This window comes from Haliotis rubra, unplaced genomic scaffold (assembly GCF_003918875.1).
Source record: "Haliotis rubra isolate DU_JTF1 unplaced genomic scaffold, ASM391887v1 Scf154, whole genome shotgun sequence".
Taxonomy (NCBI): domain Eukaryota; kingdom Metazoa; phylum Mollusca; class Gastropoda; order Lepetellida; family Haliotidae; genus Haliotis; species Haliotis rubra.
Window position 1 is genome coordinate 1,648,717 of NW_025765492.1, and position 23,748 is coordinate 1,672,464.

Genomic DNA, 23,748 nt, shown 5'->3' on the forward strand with positions numbered 1-23,748 from the left:
ACGTGAGGTTAAAAGTGGTTTATGTGACTGAAACAGAAATGCACAACATTCATCGAAAAACTGTTTTAGTGTCCATAAAAACGTGACTGAGTGAACATATTCAAACGCGTTTCATTGTAACACTCCGAATACAGATGTAACACACACCATTTTGCACGCCAGGCTGAAGATGCATGTTTTTAACATGACAAGCTGAAAACCTATACGAATTTGGCCACACCGTAATGATTCCATTGGAGTAAGTTCGTTACGGCTTGTGGTTCCGTGGTATGACTTCCTGGTTAGGCAGAACATGACATAGCAACCATACTGAGAGAGTAACACTTAGTTCAGCCTGATACCAGACGGACTATTCACTGGAGACATAGCGGTTGGATTCGCTTCACATGATGACCTCATTTTCTCAGTGAATAACATGATCCAGGCTTCTGAACCTCATTGTACTCCTGGTTACCTGAATCCCATGCAAAACCCGAATGACGCGATATCTATGCAGATGTAGGCGAGGACTTGACACCGTCACATCAATACTTGGATTGTGAGGGATTGTGACAGATTGTGGCCGTCTACTTTCATGTACATATATGCAGTGAATGCAATCACAGTTCTTTGAACAAGGCACGGATTTCGTTGAAGGTCTTATTATAATGTGCATATCATTAGTGGAGTAACAATTCGATGTGATTGTTTTGCGGTTGTATTCTTTTCACTAACTATGGAATTAAGTTTTTTATTCCGTGCGATACTTACAGCTGTGTGCATGGGAGGACTGAAATGCGTGGAACTCAAGGACAACGGATATGAACTTGTAGTGGCAATACACAGGGATATCCCAGAGAATCTCGCCATTATCTCGCAGCTGCAGGTGAGTTGTGAGCCAAGGTCCCTGTTCAGCGTTCAAAATGTGTTATGGTAGACATATGAAGCCCATTTCCAAATATGACGCATCAGTTACTATGAAGAACGATGAAAGTCCCTCTTTTTGTATGTACCAAGCGTTCCTGTGTATCTTTCAAATAATTAATTGACATACGTTTGCATATGTGTGACGGGTGCCACAGACGGGGCTGGATACCCACACTTTTCCGTAATTTATAGTATCATCGTTACTTGACAGTCCCTAAAAACATACTCATAGTATGGTAGGAATCGTGCAGTGGACTCTCTTTATAAATATTGACAGGGTTTTGTCCCTAACCCATTGTACAGTACAACTCGCATTGGTGCTGAAGCCAGCGTTTCCCAAATCAAGTTCCATACTTTCAGGCTATAGTTTCCACATTGAACTCAATGTTTCGTAATCTCGTCAAAAGTTTGATATCATTTTCTCATTATTGTATTATTTGTTTAATGAATATTTTGAATTGGTGCTGTGTGTTGTGTGGAGCATGTTCATAATTGTTTGTTTTATGCTCATATATATGTTTTCCTTCACGACCTTTTCAAATATTTCTCAAAATGAAATGCATATTATGTTTTAATCTTATTTCAGAGCATGTTTACCTCTGCCTCGGAGTACCTGTACACCACAACCCGGAAGTACACTTACATAAGAAATGTGACCATCTTAGTACCAGACACGTGGACCAAAGATCCAAGCTGGACAGACGAAGGGGAGATAACCTTTACTGATGCGGATGTTAGAGTCGACTCGCCACATCCTACATGGGTAGGTCAACCTTATGAATTATGTAGCAAGTTATAATCGAACTGTTCAGGTCTTTTGTCCAGGACAGCTAACATTTGCTGAGAAAGCACCACTCATGTGAGAGGAGAACCACCAGTCTGACGCTGCTATAATGATATTAACCCGTTTGTTCAGCTGATCAACCATCCATCTATAGACTGAGAGAGCACCAGCCAATATGATGTACCAACCATAATATCAAACTCTTTGCCCACTGGCCAACCATCGATCATTCGATTGAAAGGGGCGTCCACCAGTCTGATCTGCTATGTAAATATTGAACCGTTTGCTCAACTGGCCAACCATCAGTAGAAAGTTTAAGAGAACATGAATTAATCTGATGCTGGCATGTTGATATCAAACGTTTGCTCAACTGGCCAACGATCCATCTAATGATGGATTTATCGACTGAGTGAGACCAGAATATGCGTTAATATCATACCTTTAATTTATCTGACAAATCCTCCATGTATAGATGTAATAGATATACCCACACCTTCCAAGATGTATCGTCCTATGCGCCAGTGAAAGTGCAGATATATTTGTATGACAGATGTCTTAATGTCGAGCTGACGTTGAAAAAAACAAACAGTTTGTATCCATATCAGGCATTTTGGGTTAGGGTTCTTTCTGTGTAATTCATTTGCACCCACACGTTAAGACTTTCTCAAACGAACCCGTTCTTGGTTAGAATTGGCCTTTAGCAACCCATGCTTGTCGTAAGAGGCGACTAACGGGATCGGGTGGTCAGGCTCATGACTTGGTTGACACGTCATCGTATCCCAACTGCGTAAATCGATGATAATGTTGTTGATCACTGGATGGTCTGGTCCAGGCTAGATTATCTACAGACCGCCATTATAAAGCTGGAACATTGCTGATTGCGGCGTTACACAACAAACAGAAACAATCTAACGGATCGGGTGGTCAGACTCGCTGCATGTTATCGCATCACAACTGCATAATGAATGCAAGTCTTGTCAGGCACCGTCGTGCAGCGTTAAACAACAAACCAAGCAGCCACAACACGTGACAATGGATCCCCTCGATACAAAGACGTGGACTTGTTACAAGGATCCCTGAACAACAGTATATTGGCAGAGCACATGCGGTTATAACAGAAATGCATTTCAAAATGTACCCACTATATGTCCTGGATTTTTTGCTTTTCATAAAGCTCCCCCATATCAGTTCATATTGAGTAACGTGACGTCAAATGGAGATACCCGTGGCGTTTTCTCCCACTAACGTTCTCAAATGATGAGATTTAAATATAGATTTCGAATCCATGACAACTAACAGGCTTGTATGCATGTTACGTGGTGCAGACATATAACATGGGAACGCGACATTGTAATAGATAGAATGCCCTCACGCTGTGTTGCTAGTCACGGTCTGGTGGTCCAGTTTATCTTGTTTTGAACTGGTATAAGAAATAGAGCATTGATAACTTCACGATAACATTATTTGGATGAAAAGACCTACACTCCTTTGCATATGTGCAGGATCCATTTCATATTTGATATTAATGCTTGTCATCGCATAGACAAAGTTATACAACGGAGATTATGAATAGTTTTTGTTACACCTTCATTGACCCATGCTTGTCGTAAGAGGTGACAGACGGGATCGGGTGGTCAGGCTCGCTGGCTTGGTCATCGGTTCCCAATTGTGCAGATCGATGTTCATGCTGTTGATCACTGGATTGTTTGGCCCATACTCGATTATTTACAGACCACCGCCATATAGCTGGACTATTGCTGAGTGCGGCGTAAAACTAAACTCACTCACTCACTACATCTTCAGTGACATTTCATGGTATATCTTCCGGATATCATTCCAAACAGGCAAACATTCCTTTGCGTATTTTTGGCTCGATTTAATCATGCATAGTTTTTGCTGTTACTTAGCAAGTTTTCATTGTATTTTTTCAGTATAATTATCCAAAGAGGCTTTGAAATTTGATTGAGTTTATATGAAATATTGCAATGAAATACATCATGCATCAATTTAGTCATAAAAAGGAGATCGAACATCCAGCCTTGACAAACCAGTAGAATGACAATAACGCATAATAATGATATTTGAATGCTTTAACTATTGTCGTTTCTAGTCATGGAAATTTTTACAACCGATACTCATAACTATATTGGATCAAATAGTTATTATGTTCCAAATTATGTAGATTGAAGTGTTAGTTTCGTTAAAAGCCAGTGCGCGTGTCGCAGCGTTTACCACCCGCAAACACGTACATGATGCTTACAAACCTGTGTATATACATCACAGTGGGATTCGAACACGCCACTTCCGGATCCTGGCATAGATCAATATGTGCAACTGTTAAGACTAGGGCCACACGGCCAGCTTTGCCCCGTGCAGATTGGGGGAATGTATATGATCTCGCCGTCAAGTTGAACCAAGTTATGAAGGTTTAATTACAGAAGGACATGGGTTACCGTAAAGACTACCATTATGGCATGTAAATGCAGAGCAAGACTATGGATCATCTGAGAAGACATTTCTCAGCAATTTTGCCTAACAATTATTTGTTACCGAGTATTCTGCACACACTGAATTATTTTGCGAAGTTCACACGGACTTTTAAAAATGTTTGTCACATTCCACTGAAAATGCATTATAGGCCGCTCAGTTGTTTGTGGTTTAGATATAACGTTACCTCGTCATCAGCAGGGTGCTCGCTGAAGCAAACATGTGCACAATACCACTCTTACGTTAATGATAGACTAGCTCCATTATACATGTTGTGTTTGCCACTGAAGTAACCCTGTGACGAGGCGTAGGCTGAATACTTGACGCTGGGCTATGAGCTGTATTGTTAGTTCTTAGTAGATGTCAAGTTTCCGCTTGTCCTTTCATTTGTAAGTGCTAAAATGTAATTTCCATAATTTATACTCTCAAAATAAGGAGGGAATATGAGAAAAATACAACAGACGACGAATGACGATAGCTGACTTGATGTTGATTAACTGAGCAATATCCCAGCTATATGGCGGCGGTCTGTAAATAATCGAGCCGGACCAGACAACCCAGTGATCAACATCATGAGCATCGATATACGCTATTGGGATATGATGACATGTGTCAACCAAGTCATCGAGCCTGACAATCCGATCCCTTTAGTCGCCACTTACGACGAGCATGGGCTGCTGAATACAATTTCTAACCCGACTCTTCACGGGTTGGACAGTATATGAGACGAGTCGCGATTAAATCTTTCTCTACCCTCTAAACAGGTCTGGCGTCTGTGTAGAATGTGTCGGTTTGTTAATGGTGGTATAACTGACAGTAATCTGAACTCCAGATGCCTTGCGCAAGTGAACAGCGATGGGATTGGCTTTTGGGCTCGATTTCTAAACGTTGTTTCTGACAGACATGGTTGGACGGGTTGTTGACCCAGGGCGCCGTTGGGGCCAATTGCTTATATTTTGTGTTTGCAGAAACCTATTCCAGGGTCTGCAAGTCACAGACCGAGGGCATATTAACTACATCTCGCTGAGTTATACCAATTTGACGCATATCCACGGGGTATATTCGTTCATCGGGTTGTGGACGACGCAAACTGCATTAGGCCAAGCGCAAAGAGCTTACTTGTTACAGCGAAAGGCAAAGGTACTAACTACCTTTTACCGCGTGTGGCTCCGAACACATAGCAACTCCATGGTACACGGGGGCAATACTTCGGGTGTGTTTGGGGTGTTAGAATTTGGCTTCTCCCGACAGTTATTTTCAAAGCTGATCTTTCTTCTGACGATCGATCGTAACATTTATATGTCATGATGTAGTCCGTGGTCCTGTGAATAGAACTCAAAATTGCGCCTGTTCATCCAGCAGAAAATGGGTACCCAGTGGGATAATAACCTCCTAGTGTGACTATAATCTTCAGGCGCCTAACAGGCAGTTTGGGTTATCCGGGATAATAACGTGTTAGCGCCAAGAGCATGCTTACGCGTTTGGACATGTGCGCATGATAAATATGCACACTATATAAATATTGTGAATTACTGTTCTTCAAGTGGAGAGTGCATACTGAGCAATATGGAAATGCATTAGAAGTGTGCAAAGTACCAATATCTAGTCCACCTTTGGATTAAATAGAGGACATAGACCTTGTATATATGTTTCACCATATATTTCAGGACAATACTCCCTACACGTTCCAACCAGGGCAGTGCGGGGAGCCTGGACGTTACATCCTTCTGACGCCCGACTATGTTCTGGACAATGGAATCAATCGTGTCCTTCACTATGGCGATGCAGGTAGATACAAGTTAGACATATGGAACCAACGCCGTCCTAATTAACGATTCCAAAGTTATCTACAGATATACTGAACACAAAATATAAAATTTAATATAAATATTTTCCCTCCTTAGATAATTATAAGATAATAATTTATTGAAATATTCTGTGTTTGTTATACGAGAAAATGTTTAGTATACGACGTCTACCTTTGACATGCAACAAACATTCTGAATATAGGGAAACAAACAATAGTTATGCATTCCCAAAGAAAAATATTCGTCTTCACCATTGATCCATGGGATATATAATTACTGTCACACACATCACATTGTTTCAAACTCAGAAACCACTATTTCACGGGAAACTATTGGATACAAGTAACAGCCCTGAAATAGATCCAAAACAAATTAAGTTAACTTTTGAAGGAAACGCGGCAAAATACAAAAAGAACAATCATACGCATCGGGAATTGTTCTATTCTAACTGTATCGTGAGCATGTCGTGTTTATGACTTTTGGTTAAATAATGATGATAACGCGTGTATCCTGATTTAGGATTTAATGTATATATATATATTAGGGTATTTATATAGCGCACATATCCACGCAACTATTGCATGCACAAGGCACTGGTAATTTTTCCCTCGTTCATTGGATGTCAATCTCAACGGCACATCGTATTATCAATCTCAACTCCCTGGGAGTATACAACTATTTAATATATAATCCTAACAATATCTATTAATCAGGGTTTTGGGGTTATAGGGTTTGAAAAGATTAATGTGGATCTCGGTCCAGTTCAAGATAATGTCAAATTCTCTATTTCAAGGTCGTGCTCTGGTCCATGAGTTTGCTCATCTACGGTTTGGAGTCTTTGACGAGTACGGCGTTCCCGGTAGCGACGTCCATCCAGTTGGGTATATCGACGATACGTCAACAATCCTTCGCCCCACCGCTTGTTCCAACGACATCAAAGGTGACTTTGTCAATTTCGAAAAGGACGCCAGCTGTTCATCGGTCAGCACCGCCAAGCTACTGGATGAAGGTTGTGTATTCCTTCCAAACTCTTACATGAACAAAGCCACGTCATCCGTGATGTATGCACAATTTCTAAAGGAGGTAGGTGAATACTGTACACTTCTTGGTATGGATAAGATATCACATGTTCTTGCTACGAGTGAGCACACATGACTTTACTAGTGCATTTTTCTCATTATGACGTGAAAGAAACGTCATCCATTGTTTGTGAAGTACTGATGATTCTCTATGGCGTCGTTCCAGTCATACAGTAACTAAGCAAACATGAAACATACAACGTTATGGATGACAATTTATTGCAAAGAGCGACGTTTCGATGTAGATTCTTACATCGTTATAAAGCTAAAAGTCTTAGCTAACGATGTAAGAATCTACATCGAAACGTTGCTCTATGCAATAAATAAGAAGCTGTCATCCATAAAGTTGTATGTTTCATTTTGGAGTCACCAACTTGTAGAATGCCCATCAAACAACAAGTAACTAAGCAGATGGTTGACACTGAGATTAAGAAACCTATCTATTTCTCGCAGAATATTACTGTGATATAACCATGTAGAATAACGTCATCGCTACTCGGAGCTGAATTTTAATTGTCTTTCTCAAATTAAAGTTAAACTGTATAGTTACAATAGTAACTCACCCAGGAGTTAAAATGCCATTTAGTCATTGCTATGCTGGGAAGACCTACATGCCACTATTCGTTGTTTCAAAAAGAGAAACATCAAGCTAGAAATATGGTAATGCCTGCATTGTTGTATGCCCCCTTAACAATTGCTGATTGCTGCGTTAAATAATAAACGTTGTACGTGGTGGAGTGAGGCTTTGGTGGGTTTGACTTCAGGTACATCAGGGCGAGCGAGCTTCTTACGCTTGCTGGTGGCATTCGTAACTACTCGTGTCATTCCGGCATGTCTTCTTGTAGTCACGGAAAGAGGCGAGTAGGAACGAATGTTGCTGGTGGCTGTCATCGTGCTCCGATTCAGCTGTTGCTTGTTGTCACTCTCTGATTTACTGCAAATAGAGTAAATCTTTTACAGTAGATGTAGCTGCTTGTTAGATTATTGCTTTACATAAACATGATTTCCTTTGCCGTAACTGACATTTCCTCGTATTTGAACAAGGTTAGTTGTCGAAAAGGGGAAGATCGAAATGAATGCGTTTCTGATAATCGACCGAAACTAGTCGCACCCTAACACAAGGTAGTTTACTCTGTATTGTATTGTGGGGTCACTCGGTCTTGAATGATCCCAAGTATGCGTTAATTTGCAATTTAACAAAACACAGCATGTTTGTTTTTCCAGGTGGTCAATTTCTGTGAAAGCAACCCTGAAAGTGGTCGTATGGATTTGAAGCATAACCCAAATGCACCAAACAGGCATAACAAAATGTGCAATGGAAGAGGGACATGGGATATCATCCGGGAACATGCAGACATAAAGGGACGTAACCCTCTTGACGTTACCAACCGAAACCCACTGTTTAATATTGTATACCGTCAAAAAGAAGCAGTTGGCAACACCACGGTTTGCGGGCGAAGATTTGTATTCGTCTTAGATCTCTCGGGCTCAATGGCATCGGTAAATTACGTACAATCTGTTAGAAAGTTCCCATTGCTATTTTGAGGTTTGTGTTCAATATTAATTAATGTAGTGAAAATATTGATGGATAAGACATTCGCCCTCCTCTTCAGAATAACAGATACTTCAGACTCCGTCAAATGGCTGACAAGATTATCCGAGACGTCCTTCCTGAGGGAACTGAGACAGGAATCGTTGTCTTTTCATCCTCCGGAAGAGTGTGGTCTCCCATGGGATTCCTCACATCTCCCTCAGACAAAGATGCGCTTGCTCAGGGGCTGCCGCAACTTAGAGACTTCGGGGGCGGCACAGCCATCGGAAGTGGTCTTCTCGAGGCTGTAAAAGTAAGATCTTATGTGACAACCAGAGCCCCGTTCCACATAGCGATATTGGGGCTACGGTGATCGTAAGCTTTGTTGAAGAATGGAACTTAAGGACACCACAAGTTCGCTTTGTGACCCCGGTCCTAGTGTTTGGTGCAACGCGATCTAGCAGGACCGTAATCTATACGCTAAACAGCATAACTACACAACTATATGTCTGTATGTGTATTCTTATAACCAGTCGATTGACCATTTTCTGTGCGATTATAAATTTTTGAACTTTATATAAAACTTAAATTCACTATTGTGGACGGAGAATACAAGTTTTACGATTTATTTTATGGATTCATAACAAGGTCATTGAGGGATGTCAAAGTGAAAATATCATCCCGCTTACTTGACCTCATTTGTCTAGCATGCACCGTTGACATGTATCTGATGGCCATATTTCAGTTATTGGAGTCCAACGGTAAATCAGCAGCAAATGGGCGGATATTTCTCATCACTGATGGGGAACAAACCGTCGCACCTTCTGTACAAGATATATGGACAGACATCACATCAAAGAATGTGGTTGTCCACACTCTCGCCTACAGTGACGCTGCTGCAGCGGTACTGCGATCCCTGTCTCAAGTCACTGGCAAGTAGTCCACAGACACTGACTTGACATGATGCTCGTGGTAATAGTGACAATGTATTTCAGTTATATGATGGACACTATTTTCTACGTTGCATATTTATATAACGTGGCCAATGACCCTTAAGTAGAGTAATAATTTCATAGCGTGGCCAGTGATGTTTACGTAGTGTCATATTTACATAACGTGGCCAGTGATGTTTATAAAGTGTCATATTTACATAACGTGGCCACTGATGTTTAAGTAGTGTCGTATTTACATAACGTGGCCAATGATGTTTAAGTAGTGTCGTATTTACATAACATGGCCAATGATGTTTGATAGTGTCGTATTTACATAACGTGGCCAATGATTTTTAAGTAGTGTCGTATTTACATAACATGGCCAATGATGTTTAAGTAGTTTCGTATTTACATAACGTGGCCAATGATGTTTAAGTAGTGTCGTATTTAAATAACGTGGCCAATGCTGTTTATGATGTTTTCGTATGTACATATTGTGGTCAATGGCCCTTAAGTGTTGTCGTATTTATATAAACATGTAGTGAGGTATTAGACTCATCGTGTATCCTAGCCCAGGAGTGAGTGAGCGAGTGAACATAATTGTACACAATATTCCAGCAAGGTGATGCTTACACTGATGCTATTTGTGCTAGGTGGCCAATATTCCTTCTTCGACGAGAGTACGAGTTCCACAGCCCTTGAAGGAGCAGCGGAAAGGCTGCTTGAGGATGTCAGTGTCTGCGAACAGGAAGTAGATGCAGCTGTTGAGGTAGATGTCACAAACTAATAACGTAGAGTACTGTAGCAAATGCTGGAAAAATTCTTTTCTGGCGTCGTTTTATAAATACGAATCGAATGGATATTCAAATTGCAAAATTCAACATAACGCAAATCGACCTAATCTAGCCTACCCAAACTGACCCTGGGATCATTCACGGGTACGTGTGTAAGAGTAATGATAACTTAGACAATTTTAACGTTCTCATGCATGTTTGCAACGGCCCCTAGCATCAGGTATTTATCTTACACCTGTCGTGACATAATGACGTCATACCCAAGACGATGCGTGTGTAATGCGCATCTTGCATCTTGGTAAAACAAGTGAAGATCATTTTCTAAGATGCACACCTGTCCACCACATTACTTGTTTTCTGGACACTGGAGGTTTCAGGAAAAGTACTTTGGTAACATAATCGCATGGCCATATTTCTATAGTCCGTTACAAACTTCCCTCGTTGAATATATATTAATGTTAACCTGAACTTACTGTTTCCGTTCGAAGTTCAAAGTAAAAGTGTATACTTTGTGTCTGACATAACTCAAACAGGAATGGCAGATCGATAATTACTCAATCTTTCAATATTCAGTGTGAATATTTTATCTTTTTTGACAGCCAAAGACAAAATTGTAGCATTTCCGATAGTACCTCTTTATATTGGGAATGGGAGAAACTTACATTATGCGTTTTAGATTTTTCATCATCTATTGAGGAAGTTTTACTATTTGAAGAATTATTATGTCTGAACCCAGACTTACATGCTCCACTCGTTATCTCGTATATATATTTTTAACAGATTGACCGCCATGCGATAAGTTTGAATTCGACGTTGTCAACGTACGAACGGAATATCTTGATTGACTCCACCATCGGGAACAACACACTGTTCGTCTTTACACTTTCGAGAGGTTCTGAAACAGAGGTAATCTCATATCACTTGCTTGTATAGAAACTGGTAATGTCATACCAGATGTTTGTGTACAACTGGTAATGTCATATCACGTGCTTGTGTACAACTGGTAATGTCATATAACTTGCTTGTGTACAACTGGTAATGTCATATCACTTGCTTGTGTACAACTGGTAATGTCAAATCGGTTGCTTGTGTAGAACTGGTAATGTCATATCACTTGCTTGTGTAGAACTGGTAATGTCATATCACTTGCTTGTGTACACCTGGTAATGTCATATCAGGTGCATGTGTAGAACTGGTAATGTCATATCAGGTGCATGTGTAGAACTGGTAATGTCATATCAAGTGCATGTGTAGAACTGGTAATGTCATATCAGGTGCATGTGTAGAACTGATAATGTCAGCTCAGGTGCTTATGTACAACTGGTAGTGTCATATCACTTGCTTGTGTAGAACTGGAAATGTCATATCACTTGCTTGTGTACAACAGGTAATGTCATATCACTTGCTTGTGTACAACTGGTTATGTCAAATCGGTTGCTTGTGTAGAACTGGTAATGTCATATCACTTGCTTGTGTAGAACTGGTAATGTCATATCACTTGCTTGTGTACAACTGATAATGTCAGATCAGGTGCTTGTGTACATCTGGTAATGTCATATCACTTGTTTGTGTACAACTGGTAATGTCATATCACTTGCTTGTGTAGTACTGGTAATGTCATATCACTTGCTTGTGTAGAACTGGTAATGTCATATCACTTGCTTGTCTTCAACTGGTAATGTCATATCACTTGCTTGTGTACAACTGGTAATGTCATATCATTTGCTTGTGTTCAACTGGTAATGTCATATCACTTGCTTGTGTAGAACTGGTAATGTCATATCACTTGCGTGTGTAGAACTGGTAATGTCATATCACTTGCTTGTGTTCCACTGGTAATGTCATATCACTTGCTTGTGTACAACTGGTAATGTCATATTACTTGCTTGTGTAGAACTGGTAATGTCATATCACTTGCTTGTGTACAACTGGTAATGTCATATCACTTGCTTGTGTACAACTGGTAATGTCATTACTTGCTTGTGTAGTACTGTTAATGTCAGATCAGTTGCTTGTGTACATCTGGTAATGTCATATCACTTGCGTGTGTAGAACTGGTAATGTCATATCACTTGCTTGTGTTCAACTGGTAATGTCATATCACTTGCTTGTGTACAACTGGTAATGTCATATTACTTGCTTGTGTAGAACTGGTAATGTCATATCACTTGCTTGTCTTCAACTGGTAATGTCATATCACTTGCTTGTGTAGTACTGGTAATGTCATATCACTTGCTTGTGTACAACTGGTAATGTCATATTACTTGCTTGTGTAGAACTGGTAAGCTTCGGTGATACTTGCATATTACTTGCTTGTGTAGAACTGGTAAGCTTCGGTGATACTCCACAATGAAATGTAAACGTTTGTTTGCCTCAATGTTACATCGAAGAATTGAAAACTGAATATATCTGCTGAAAATTCTCTATGTAGACGGATAAGAACATGTTTTATTCAACGTTAATGGAAAATCCGTTTTAGAAACGATTCAGAGCGATGACGTTTTGAAACGCCGCGGTTCGAACTATAAATGGGAGAGTGAGTCCCGGTTGTAAGAATCTTCTCAGAAAACCGAAAAACCACTATACACTATTGGAACCACCACCATGCTCTGATTCTCTGCTGCTGCACTCGACTGACACTGATGCTGAGGTCAGTGGATGGAGAGAGGTCCTCGTGAAACGTCGACCGCCAAACCCAGTGGTATTTGCGCAAACAAAGTGGCGCAAACCCCATAAAACCTGGATTATGATATCTCCTTATGATTTACCTTCATAACACTTCCGCCCCCACTCCCTATCTACTGCCAGCTACCTTGAAGATACATAGATAGCGTGATATTTGAATCACAACATGTCATACCTAACCCAGTTTCGTGTAACTAAACTGGCTGTACATGTGAATTCCTTGCATTTTACAACTGGCTTAATCAGCGACAGATCATCAGTTGTTTGTATTACTATATAGTTCACAGTCTCATAGTTCATTACACATCCTTTGGTATTTTGTTACAGGTCAGCATTAAAGATCCTTCAGGGAATGTCCAAAACATGGATTCACTAACATACAGTAAGGACGAATCTCTCAACATCATCCGGTTCCTCATTCCGCTGGCCCGGGTATGTACGCGTATTTGGCTGAAATCCACACGATGGGGCTAAATACTTTTGAATAGCAGTGTACTCGAGTTTACATAAGGATTAAGCCAATATGAGTGAGTGAGTGAGTGAGTTTAGTTTTACGCCACACTCAGCAAAATTCCATCTATATCGCGGCGGTCTGTAAATAATCGAGTCTGGACCAGACAATCCAGTGATCAACAGCATGAGCATCGATATACGCTATTGGGAACCGATGACATTTGTCAACCAAGTCAGCGAGCCTGACCACCCGATCCCGTTTGTCGCCTCTTACGAGAAGCATGGGTTACTGAAGATCAATTCTGACCTGGACCTTCACGTTTGTAAGGCAATAGTAACCTTTTGTGAAAATTCAGATAACTGATACGTTTATATAGCCAATACATTTAGGTTCAGTGTACCCCAGTTATAAAGTGTGGATCTGGAACTGATATTTACCCTAAGGTAAATGAGAGACAGCCACGTGTACTTACATGTGCTTATTTCTCTTTTAGACAGGGAGATGGACGTATAAACTGAAACGTGGTGCAAACTCAGTTGAGTCCGTTGTGGGTGTGGTCAAGTCTCACCCACGTGTCGGAGCCCTGCCCTATGAGGTGGAGACGTGGATTAGCTCAAAAGAGTTTAACTATTCAAGAGGCAGCGGAGTTGTTGTGTATACGTACGCCCACCAAGGGTATGCTCCAATCATCAGAGCCAAGGTTGACGTCACTGTGTCCAGAGCAGGAGAAGCTCCCTTCAATGTGATCCTGAGGGACAACGGACTGAGTAAGTGAAGGGAGCCTCTGCTACTTCAAACTAGTGAACCCGCCTTACTTCTGGCTGAGTAAGGCCAGTGAACCCCCGTTACTTCTGGCTGAGTAAGGCCAGCGAACCCGCGTTACTTCTGGCAGAGTAAGTGCAGGAAACCCGCGTTACTTCTGGCAGATTAATTGCATGAAACCCCCGTTACTTCTGGCTGAGTAAGACCAGTGAACCCCCGTTACTTCTGGCTGAGTAAGACCAGTGAAACCCCGTTACTTCTGGCTGAGTAAGGCCAGTGAACCCCCGTTACTTCTGGCTGAGTAAGACTATTGAACCCCCGTTACTTCTGGCTGAGTAAGGCCAGCGAACCCGCGTTACTTCTGGCAGAGTAAGTGCAGGAAACCCGCGTTACTTCTGGCAGATTAATTGAACTGCATGAAACTCCCGTTACTTCTGGCTGAGTAAGGCCAGTGAACCCCCGTTACTTCTGGCTGAGTAAGACCAGTGAAACCCCGTTACTTCTGGCTGAGTAAGGCCAGTGAACCCCCGTTACTTCTGGCTGAGTAAGACCAGTGAAACCCCGATTCTTCTGGCTGAGTAAGGCCAGCGAACCCGCGTTACTTCTGGCTGAGTAAGTGCAGGAAACCCCCGTTACTTGTGGCTGAGTAAGACCAGTGAACCCCCGTTACTTCTGGCTGAGTAAGACCAGTGAACCCCCGTTACTTCTGGCTGAGTAAGGCCAGCGAACCCGCGTTACTTCTGGCTGAGTAAGTGCAGGAAACCCGCGTTACTTATGGCAGAGTAAGTGCAGGAAACCCCCGTTACTTCTGGCTGAGTAAGACCAGTGAACCCGCCTTACTTCTAGCTGAGTAAGTGCAAGAAACCCCCGTTTCTTCTGGCTGAGTTAGACCAGCGAACCCCGTTACTTCTGTCTGAGTAAGTGCAGGAACCCCCCGTTTCTTCTTGCTGAGTTAGACCAGCGAACCCCGTTACTTCAGTCTTAGTAAGTGCAGGAAACCCGCGTTACTTTTGCCTGAGTAAGGCCAGTGAACCCGCCTTACTTCTGGCTGAGTAAGGCCTGCGAACCCCGTTACTTCTGGCTGAGTAAGTGCAGGAAACCCGCGTTACTTCTGGCTGAGTAAGGCCAGTGAACCGCGTTACTTCTGGCTGAGTAAGGCCAGTGAACCCGCGTTACTTCTGCCTGAGGAAGGCCAGTGAGTTACTTGTGCTGAGGAAACCCGCGTTACTTCTGGCTGAGTAAGACCAGTGAACCCCCGTTACTTCTGGCTGAGTAAGGCCAGTGAACCCGCGTTACTTCTGGCTGAGTGAGAACCCCGTTACTTCTGGCTGAGTAAGTGCAGTTAACTTCGCCAGCCCAGATTTCTTCGCCTAATGTCCATGCTGCTGAGTAAGGTGTCTTTGTGAACCCAAACGCTTTTATACTTTGTGTGCTGCTGGTGGCGCACGACATGCTTTCCCGTTTCGCGACCATTGTCAGAATCCTTCAATATCGTTTGAACCGCTTGTGTGTCTGACGTTTCTTATCGATGCTGTTGATTCTTTAGCGTTGAGGTTTTATGTTTAGTTCAACGTACAAAATATGACATAACATAGCGACCTCACTCTGCCTTTCGTTCACCGTTTCAACATAGTCTGTAAAGGCCCTTCTGATCCGGATTGTCTGGTCCATGTCTTGATTGCTTGGTTTGTTTACATGTCGACGTCGCTGTTCGACATTAGGCAACTAACTAACATTTATGATATTGTTTAAATTGCATGAGTATGTTAGTGATACTGGTAGGGCAGAGCATATATACCCTTTAGTCGAGCACCCGATACTGGTAGGGCAGAGCATATATACCCTTTAGTCGAGCACCCGATACTGGTAGGGCAGGGCATATCTACCCTTTAGTCGAGCACCCGATACTGGTAGGGCAGAGCATATCTACCCTTTAGTTGAGAACCCGATACTGGCGGGGCAGAGCATATCTACCCTTTAGTCGAGCACCCGATACTGGCAGGACAGAGCATATCTACCCTTTAGTCGAGCACACGATGTCATGAAGTGCGATTCTGTGATCCATTCATAGAATGTTCATTACCATTTTGCTTCCCTTATCTTGGATAATCGGTACTGGGATTCACTTGCGTTATATCTTCATTTACAATTCATATGGAGTACAGACAATATAGCACATTTTGTTCGATTGAATAAATATATATTCGGTTTAACAAACTGCTTCCAAGGCATGGCTTGAAACATGTAGGATGTCATGCTCTCCCAGAAACGATTGACAGCGTCTCTTTCTAAAATTATGTTTTTTTTTACAAAACTCAGGTATATGGATGTTTGTTTTGTCAATTGGTCCTAGAGCTGGTTTCCTTTTCACAGTCCCTGACAACACAGCAAATGACGGCGTTTACAGCAACTACCTGCTCGGCTTCAAGTCCAACTCCCGTTACTCTGTGGAGGTGAGGGTGGAGTCGGTGGACGGACAGACTGTCATCATCAAAGCTGGAACCGCCCTGTCTGGCAGAACACTATCTGTGTATCAGAGTAAGAACTAAACTTCTGGTTAACAAGAGTACACATCAATGTAAGGATAAGATATATGGATGAACAACGTCTTCACTAACATTATAAGCGATGTTTTTGTGATGTAAAGATTGAGGGGCACATCTGCAAGAGGGGCACATATACAAAAGGGACACCTATACAAGAGGGGCACATGTACAGAGAGACATTTAAAGGAGGGACACATGTACAAGAGGGGCACATGTACAGGAGAGACACATTTACAAGAGGGACACATGTACCAGAGGGGCACATATACAAAATGGACACATATAAAAGAGGGGCACATGCTCAAGAGGGACACATGTACAGGAGAGACACATTTACAAGAGTGGGCACATGTGCAAGAGGGTCACATGTGTAACACCGTTATCAAACGTGATATAAAGATTGAGGATCATATCTGCAAGAGGGTGGGGACGGATGGGCACATATACAAAAGAGGGGCTCATGTGTAACACCGTTATCAAACATGTGATGTAAAGATTGAGGATCATATCTGCAAGAGGGGCACATATACAAAAGGGACACACATGCAAGAGGGGCACATGTACAGGAGAGACACATGTACAACAGGGACACATGTACAAAAGGGACACATTTAAAAGAGGGCACATGCTCAAGAGGGACACATTTACAGGACACATTTACAAGAGGGCCACATGTACAGGGGAGACACATGTACAAGAGTGGGCACATATACAAGAGGGCACAACACCGCACATGCATATCTGCAAGAGGGGTTATCAAACATGTGATGTAAAGATTGAGGATCATATCTGCAAGAGGGGCACATATACAAAAGGGACACACATGCAAGAGGGGCACATGTACAGGAGAGACACATGTACAACAGGGACACATGTACAAAAGGGACACATTTAAAAGAGGGCACATGCTCAAGAGGGACACATTTACAGGACACATTTACAAGAGGGCCACATGTACAGGGGAGACACATGTACAAGAGTGGGCACATATACAAGAGGGGCACATATACAAGAGGGCGCATGTACATATAAAGTTATCAAACATGTGATGTAAAGATTGAGGATCATATCTGCAAGAGGGGCACATATACAAAAGGGACACACATGCAAGAGGGGCACATGTACAGGAGAGACACATGTACAACAGGGACACATGTACAAAAGGGACACATTTAAAAGAGGGCACATGCTCAAGAGGGACACATTTACAGGACACATTTACAAGAGGGCCACATGTACAGGGGAGACACATATACAAGAGGGGCACATATACAAGAGGGCGCATGTACAAAAGGGGCATATATACAAGAGGGGCACATTACATGTACAGGGTGGGCACATGTACAAGTGGGACACATGTTCTAAGGGCATGTGTACAAGAGGGGCACATATACAAGAGGGGCACATATACAAAAGGGGTATATATACAAGAGGTGCACATGAACACGTTTAGTTGATTGAATAGGGCGTGGCTTTAATAGAGTGGTACAAAATAGATGAAGTCTGCAGAGAAGCCAAAGGATAAATGAAAGGATGGTGATTGGAATCATTGACGGGGCCTTGGTCACAGTTATTTGGTGTTTGGGACCATGGCTTCAAAACTTGATATCCAGTGACCATATCTGTGACAAACCCCAACATGGCATCCAATGGGACAAAATCAGAGCCCTCACTACCAACATCAAAGACCCTCAAGATCAGAAAAATCCAAGACTCAAAGTAGCGATATGAGTTTATACAATAGAGAAACCCCGTGTGGAAATAAATGTTGTGACGAAGGGTTCGCTTTCAAATACAGTTCAGCGTGGTTAAATCTACCGATAACCTGCATCCCTTGAGGAGATTGACGATTTGAATGTATCATGTACTCAACACGAACATGACCAGTTTTGTAAAAGCAACACATTGGCGAACACCATCAGTCTAGACATCTGAGACCGCCTCCGTGGTGTAGTTGATAGAGCAGGGGATGATAAGGGGTTCGATTCCCTGGCTGCGTCGCATCTAAGATTAAAAGGTGGTACTTTCTGTATGATTATCCTAGCTGATGTTCGGCATTAACGTGAACCCAGTGTCACATAATATCACCTTACCATAACATTTTAACTTTCCCTTGGCATATGAACTGATCACCAGTACCTGAGTATACCAACGTTTATTTTCCAGATAACTCAGCTCCAGTGATCTACCAGCCGGTGGACGCGTTCAGCAGGACAACATCCCCTGGAGCAATAGATATCCAAGGTTATGACCCCTTAGTGGATCAACTAGATCCGGGTCGGGTCACTGACCTTGACATCGGCATAGTGAACAGAGACAGCAGAACAATAGCTATCACTTGGACAGCCACTGGGGATGATCTCAATGTCGGCACAGGTAAGTGATGGGTCGGTGATGATGTAGCGCGATCTGTATGTTGACTGTAGTAGATGGGATAGGGACAGGCAAGAAATGATCTTAATACCGGCTTTGGTAGGTGCCGAAGGAGATGGGGTATGATGTCATGTCTAGCTTTAGTAATTGAAGGATAGAAGGATGGAGGATGATCATAAGCTGGCTTCAGTAAGCACTAGATGGATGGGGGATAATCGTAATACTAGCATGGTAAGGATGGAGGATGATCATTAGCTGGCTTCAGTAAGCACGAGATGGATGGGGGATAATCGTAATACTAGCATGGTAAGGATGGAGGATGATCATAAGCTGGCTTCAGTAAGCACTAGATGGATGGGGGATAATCGTAATACTAGCATGGTAAGGATGGAGGATGATCATTAGCTGGCTTCAGGAGGATGATCATAAGCTAGCTGATCAGGACGGAGGATGATCATTAGCTGGCTTCAGTAAGCACTAGATGGATGGGGGATAATCGTAATACTAGCATGGTAAGGATGGAGGATGATCATAAGCTGGCTTCAGTAAGCACGAGATGGATGGGGGATAATCGTAATACTAGCATGGTAAGGACGGAGGATGATCATAAGCTGGCTTCAGTAAGAACGAGATGGATGGGGGATAGTCTTAATACTAGCATGGTAAGTGCTTGAAGGATGGAGGATGATTATGAAACTGGCTTTGATAAGCACTAGAGAGATCGGGAATGATCTTGATAGTGGTATAGATAAGTGCTGGATGGATGGAGGATGATCATAAGCTGGATTTAGTAAGCACGAGAGGAATAATCTTAATACTTACATAGGTACGTGGGTGCCACTGGACGTATTTTAGTAGGAACATAAATGACATGTAGGTGGGGCTTTATTAATACAGACATAGGTAAATTTCTGGTGGGACGTTCCTACGGTTGACAGTTTTGAGTCTGGTGCAAGGGACATCATAGAACGCTAATAACCAAAAGTGGTTTGCCGCTACTATTTACTCTATATTAGCTCATCCCATTGTTGAGTTATTGATAAACCCGTGAAGATACAGGTTAGAAATGATCTTCAGGAACCCATGCTTGTAAGAAGCGACTAACAATATCGGGTGGTCATGCTCGGTGACTTAATTGACACATGTCATCGTATCCCAATTGCGTCGATCGATGATAATGTTGTTGATCACTGGATTGTCTGGTCCAGACTCGATTATTTACAGACCGTCGCCATATAGCTGGAATATTGCCGAGTGCGGCGTAAAACTAAACTCACTCACTCACTAGTTATTGATAAGGATATTGCAATTTGCTAATAACACTAAGTTAATAGTTTGTGCCATAGATGAGGTGTGTAAATTGTACGCCATGCGCTGTTTGTGTCTGTCATAGTGGGTGAATGCAAAAGCTGGTAGTCGAATATACTGTTTCGATTCCACATAATAACTAAGTTGCTTGAGACGGCATTAATCACAAACGGCGTCGCAAGGTCAAGATACTTCTACTTCGATAGGAACACTCAAATTCTTTCAGTCACATTATTTTGTCTAAGTCAGCTGATTTTTAAATCTAAAAAAATCGGTATTAAAAAAAGTTATATTTATGTATTTGGTGCTATGTTTTGTATTTCAGTTGCAAAATATGACGTCAGAGTAGCAAGTTCTTTTGATGAACTTCGTAAGAATTTCATAGCCGCCTACGAACTATCGAGCAGCAACGTTTTGAGTGGCAGCCTCACCGCACTTCCGGCAGGCTCGCAACAAACGGTACAAGTCGCGTTGCCTAGCAGCCAGACAAATAATTTCCACGTCATTGGTCTGAGAGCAGTGGATGACGCAAACAGAACTTCATCGATATCAAATCTGAGATCTGTAACATTTCAAGCAATCACAATTCCACAGCGAACTACGACAACGACGACAACAACAACAACCACCACGACACAAAGGACAGAGAATACTGAAAAGACTACGAGGCGACCTAGTATCACCTTTACACCATCAAATAACAACTCATTGCTTTTTGGGATTGCATTTGGAGTTGGGGCTGCAATTATCATCCTTCTCATTATGATCATGTTTATTGTATGTGTAATGCCCATGCGTGATAATGTTTCTCGTAAGTCTGAGCCTGTTTCCAATGTTACTAGTGTAGCACAAATGGTCCGCTTATCTAAGGCGCCACGATTTGCTAGGCAGAACTATTATCTCCCTTAGCCGTGCAGGATCCCGTTTTGATTTGTGAGAAAGAAAGCATCGTATGATCGCCACTACTATAGATACTTGTGGGTTAAGTGTAACAAAACCTATCCCACATTCTTTCCAAACTGAGCTGACAGTCCCTGATGGAAATGAAATATTGTTCAAAGAGCGTTTTATCCACTCACTACTTATGTACTCCTGAAGGTTCTGTTTGATTGCTGCTCGTAGCATTGCTGGCATACCATGATGTAAAGCTGGCACGACAACTAGAAAGACACGATATTACACAAAATGTAATCAAGAAATATCGATTATACTGACTAAATAATTAATCCATGCACCCGCATTCTATAACCATGCAAATATTGCTCACTAAAACAACTGGTGCTAAGTACATGTACATATATGATTGAGTAGAGAGTGTTGGCGTGATTCTCTAGCAAGCTGCTGCTGCGCTCCTTAGTAGGGATTTAAAACCCAAATTTTGTCTTATTTCCATCGCTGTCTGTGGTTTGTCTGAACCATAGCGTGTTGAACACGGCCACTATCAAAGTATACAGCTTTTATCACCACTGGAAGTTTCCGCTTCAAGAGTTTTGATGAGGTTTTCAAGACAAACGATGAAGGTGACAGACTGTCATGATCTTGAAACACAAGAATATAACCAACATGTGATAGTGGCAGAGCACAACGTAGGCAATGGTATACTTCATTATTTCGTCTGTCAAATGTTCTTTGTTTTCATGTGTGTCCGTTTTCTGGAGAGAGATAAATCATCTTTCTGAATGAGAAATAATTATGCTGGAACAACTCACCTGCTCACTCATGTCATCATTATCAGTCAGGAAAGGGAAACAGAAAGCGTGTATGTATTTCACATAAGCAAGGTCTACACTTAACACGGCAACAATGTATGAAGATGAGATAGAAATAAGTAAGGTACTTCTCCGGTGGCCATTGACTTGCGAATACCGAAAACGTCATTTGCAAGGTGTTTTATTCATTCATTCCCATAGTTGCATAGATACAAACATATTATTGTAACAGAACGCCGCTTTTAGGAACACTCCAGCAATCTCATGGACACCAGAGACAGGTCCACACATAGTACCCTTGTGGGGAACACAACCCGGGTCAACCACCCAACCACTAGGCTACTCTGTCGCCTCAGTAACAGAAGCAATATACAAGTAAATTACGTTAAAACATTAACGCTTTTATAGGGTGGTTGAACATAGTCAATTATTGAGATATGGGATGAAAGGAAACCATTTCTTCAAACTTTTCCACGCCATTGTTTCGTTTGGAAATATTTTTTTCTGTAAGAAAGATGACGGTTTTCAGATAGTTAATTAAATTGCGAATTGCTTTTTTTGATATTACATATATAAATATGTATCTTTGCAGAGAAAATTATATAGTTTAGTATTTTGTTGGCATGTGAAGTAGCAAACCAAACCAGATATTTTGTTGTTCTGATTTCTTTGTTGAGGTATTTACTGATCCAGATCTCAAGCTCATTCCAAAATGTCTTGGTTTCCTTACAATTCCAGTATACATGACAGATTGTTTCCTGTAGGTCATTACAAAAACTGCATGTGTCAGAATCTATTAGTTATATTTTCAAAAGCTCCTTTTCGGAATATTTTATTCCATGTAAGAATTTAAACTGAAAATCAAGAAGTTTAACATCTTTTAAACCATATCTATAAATAAATATAAAGTCACAATCAAAAAGTTTTTCCCATTTCGAAAATATCTTAAGTTTACTGTCATCTGATATAAGTCTATCATAAAAAAGTGTTGGTCCTTTTCAGACTGTAATGAGGCTTTTGTTACAAATAGTAATGGCCATATTGTTGATAGGTATCATCCTGTTATTTCTAACAGTTAGTTTCCAGGATATAGGTAAGATGTGTATAACAATTGTAACCCAACATTGTTCCTCTTATATCATACATATGTTACAAAAGGCATTAGTCCAGATTTATCACATATATTTTTAATAGTTAAGATTCCTTTATCAGCCCAATGTTTTATGAAGTGATGAGTATCTTTTAATCTGTGATTTAACCACAAGGCTGTGCGAGAATATCATCAATATTACCTGCATCAACATCAGTCTTTTACAATATTTAGTCCAAGCCTATAGAACATCAATCCAATAAGGGTTTTGGATATCAAAAACTTTTGAAGCATTAGCCCCAAACTTGAATATATCATTGAAGGATATACTACATGGATTAGTTGTAGTGATTTTTCTACAAAGCAATCTCAAATTGGAGATTTTTAAAGCTTCAATAAAAGTTTGTATATCAATCATCCGTAGCCCACCCACTTTTTTAATCTTTTCATAGTTTCTCTTTTAAGTTTATCGCTTTTGCCATTCAAAATAAATTTGAAGA

At 41.5% G+C, this 23,748-nt stretch overlaps 1 protein-coding gene across 1 annotated transcript; it reads left to right on the forward strand.

Annotated features, from left to right (window-relative positions):
* The first annotated feature begins 306 nt into the window (after positions 1 to 306).
* Positions 307 to 22,804, forward strand: LOC124270747 (calcium-activated chloride channel regulator 1-like). The gene is made up of 15 exons (XM_046705785.1): positions 307 to 865; positions 1,493 to 1,669; positions 5,845 to 5,965; positions 6,779 to 7,068; positions 8,289 to 8,564; positions 8,678 to 8,908; positions 9,341 to 9,527; positions 10,181 to 10,296; positions 11,102 to 11,227; positions 13,334 to 13,438; positions 13,954 to 14,227; positions 16,596 to 16,760; positions 18,935 to 19,144; positions 20,775 to 22,334; positions 22,753 to 22,804. The coding sequence occupies exons 1-14, from the start codon at positions 716 to 718 to the stop codon at positions 21,356 to 21,358; spliced, it is 3,012 nt and encodes a 1,003-aa protein (XP_046561741.1). The 5' UTR covers positions 307 to 715; the 3' UTR covers positions 21,359 to 22,334; positions 22,753 to 22,804.
* The last annotated feature ends 944 nt before the right edge of the window (positions 22,805 to 23,748 follow it).

Excerpts from the sequence above, each read along its gene's own strand:
- LOC124270747 (XM_046705785.1), top strand. The coding sequence starts at position 716 with ATGGAATTAAGTTTTTTATTCCGTGCGATACTTACAGCTGTGTGCATG. Across the intron at positions 1,670-5,844 it reads ACTCGCCACATCCTACATGG|GACAATACTCCCTACACGTT; the intron begins GTAGGTCAACCT and ends CATATATTTCAG. Across the intron at positions 9,528-10,180 it reads ATCCCTGTCTCAAGTCACTG|GTGGCCAATATTCCTTCTTC; the intron begins GCAAGTAGTCCA and ends TATTTGTGCTAG.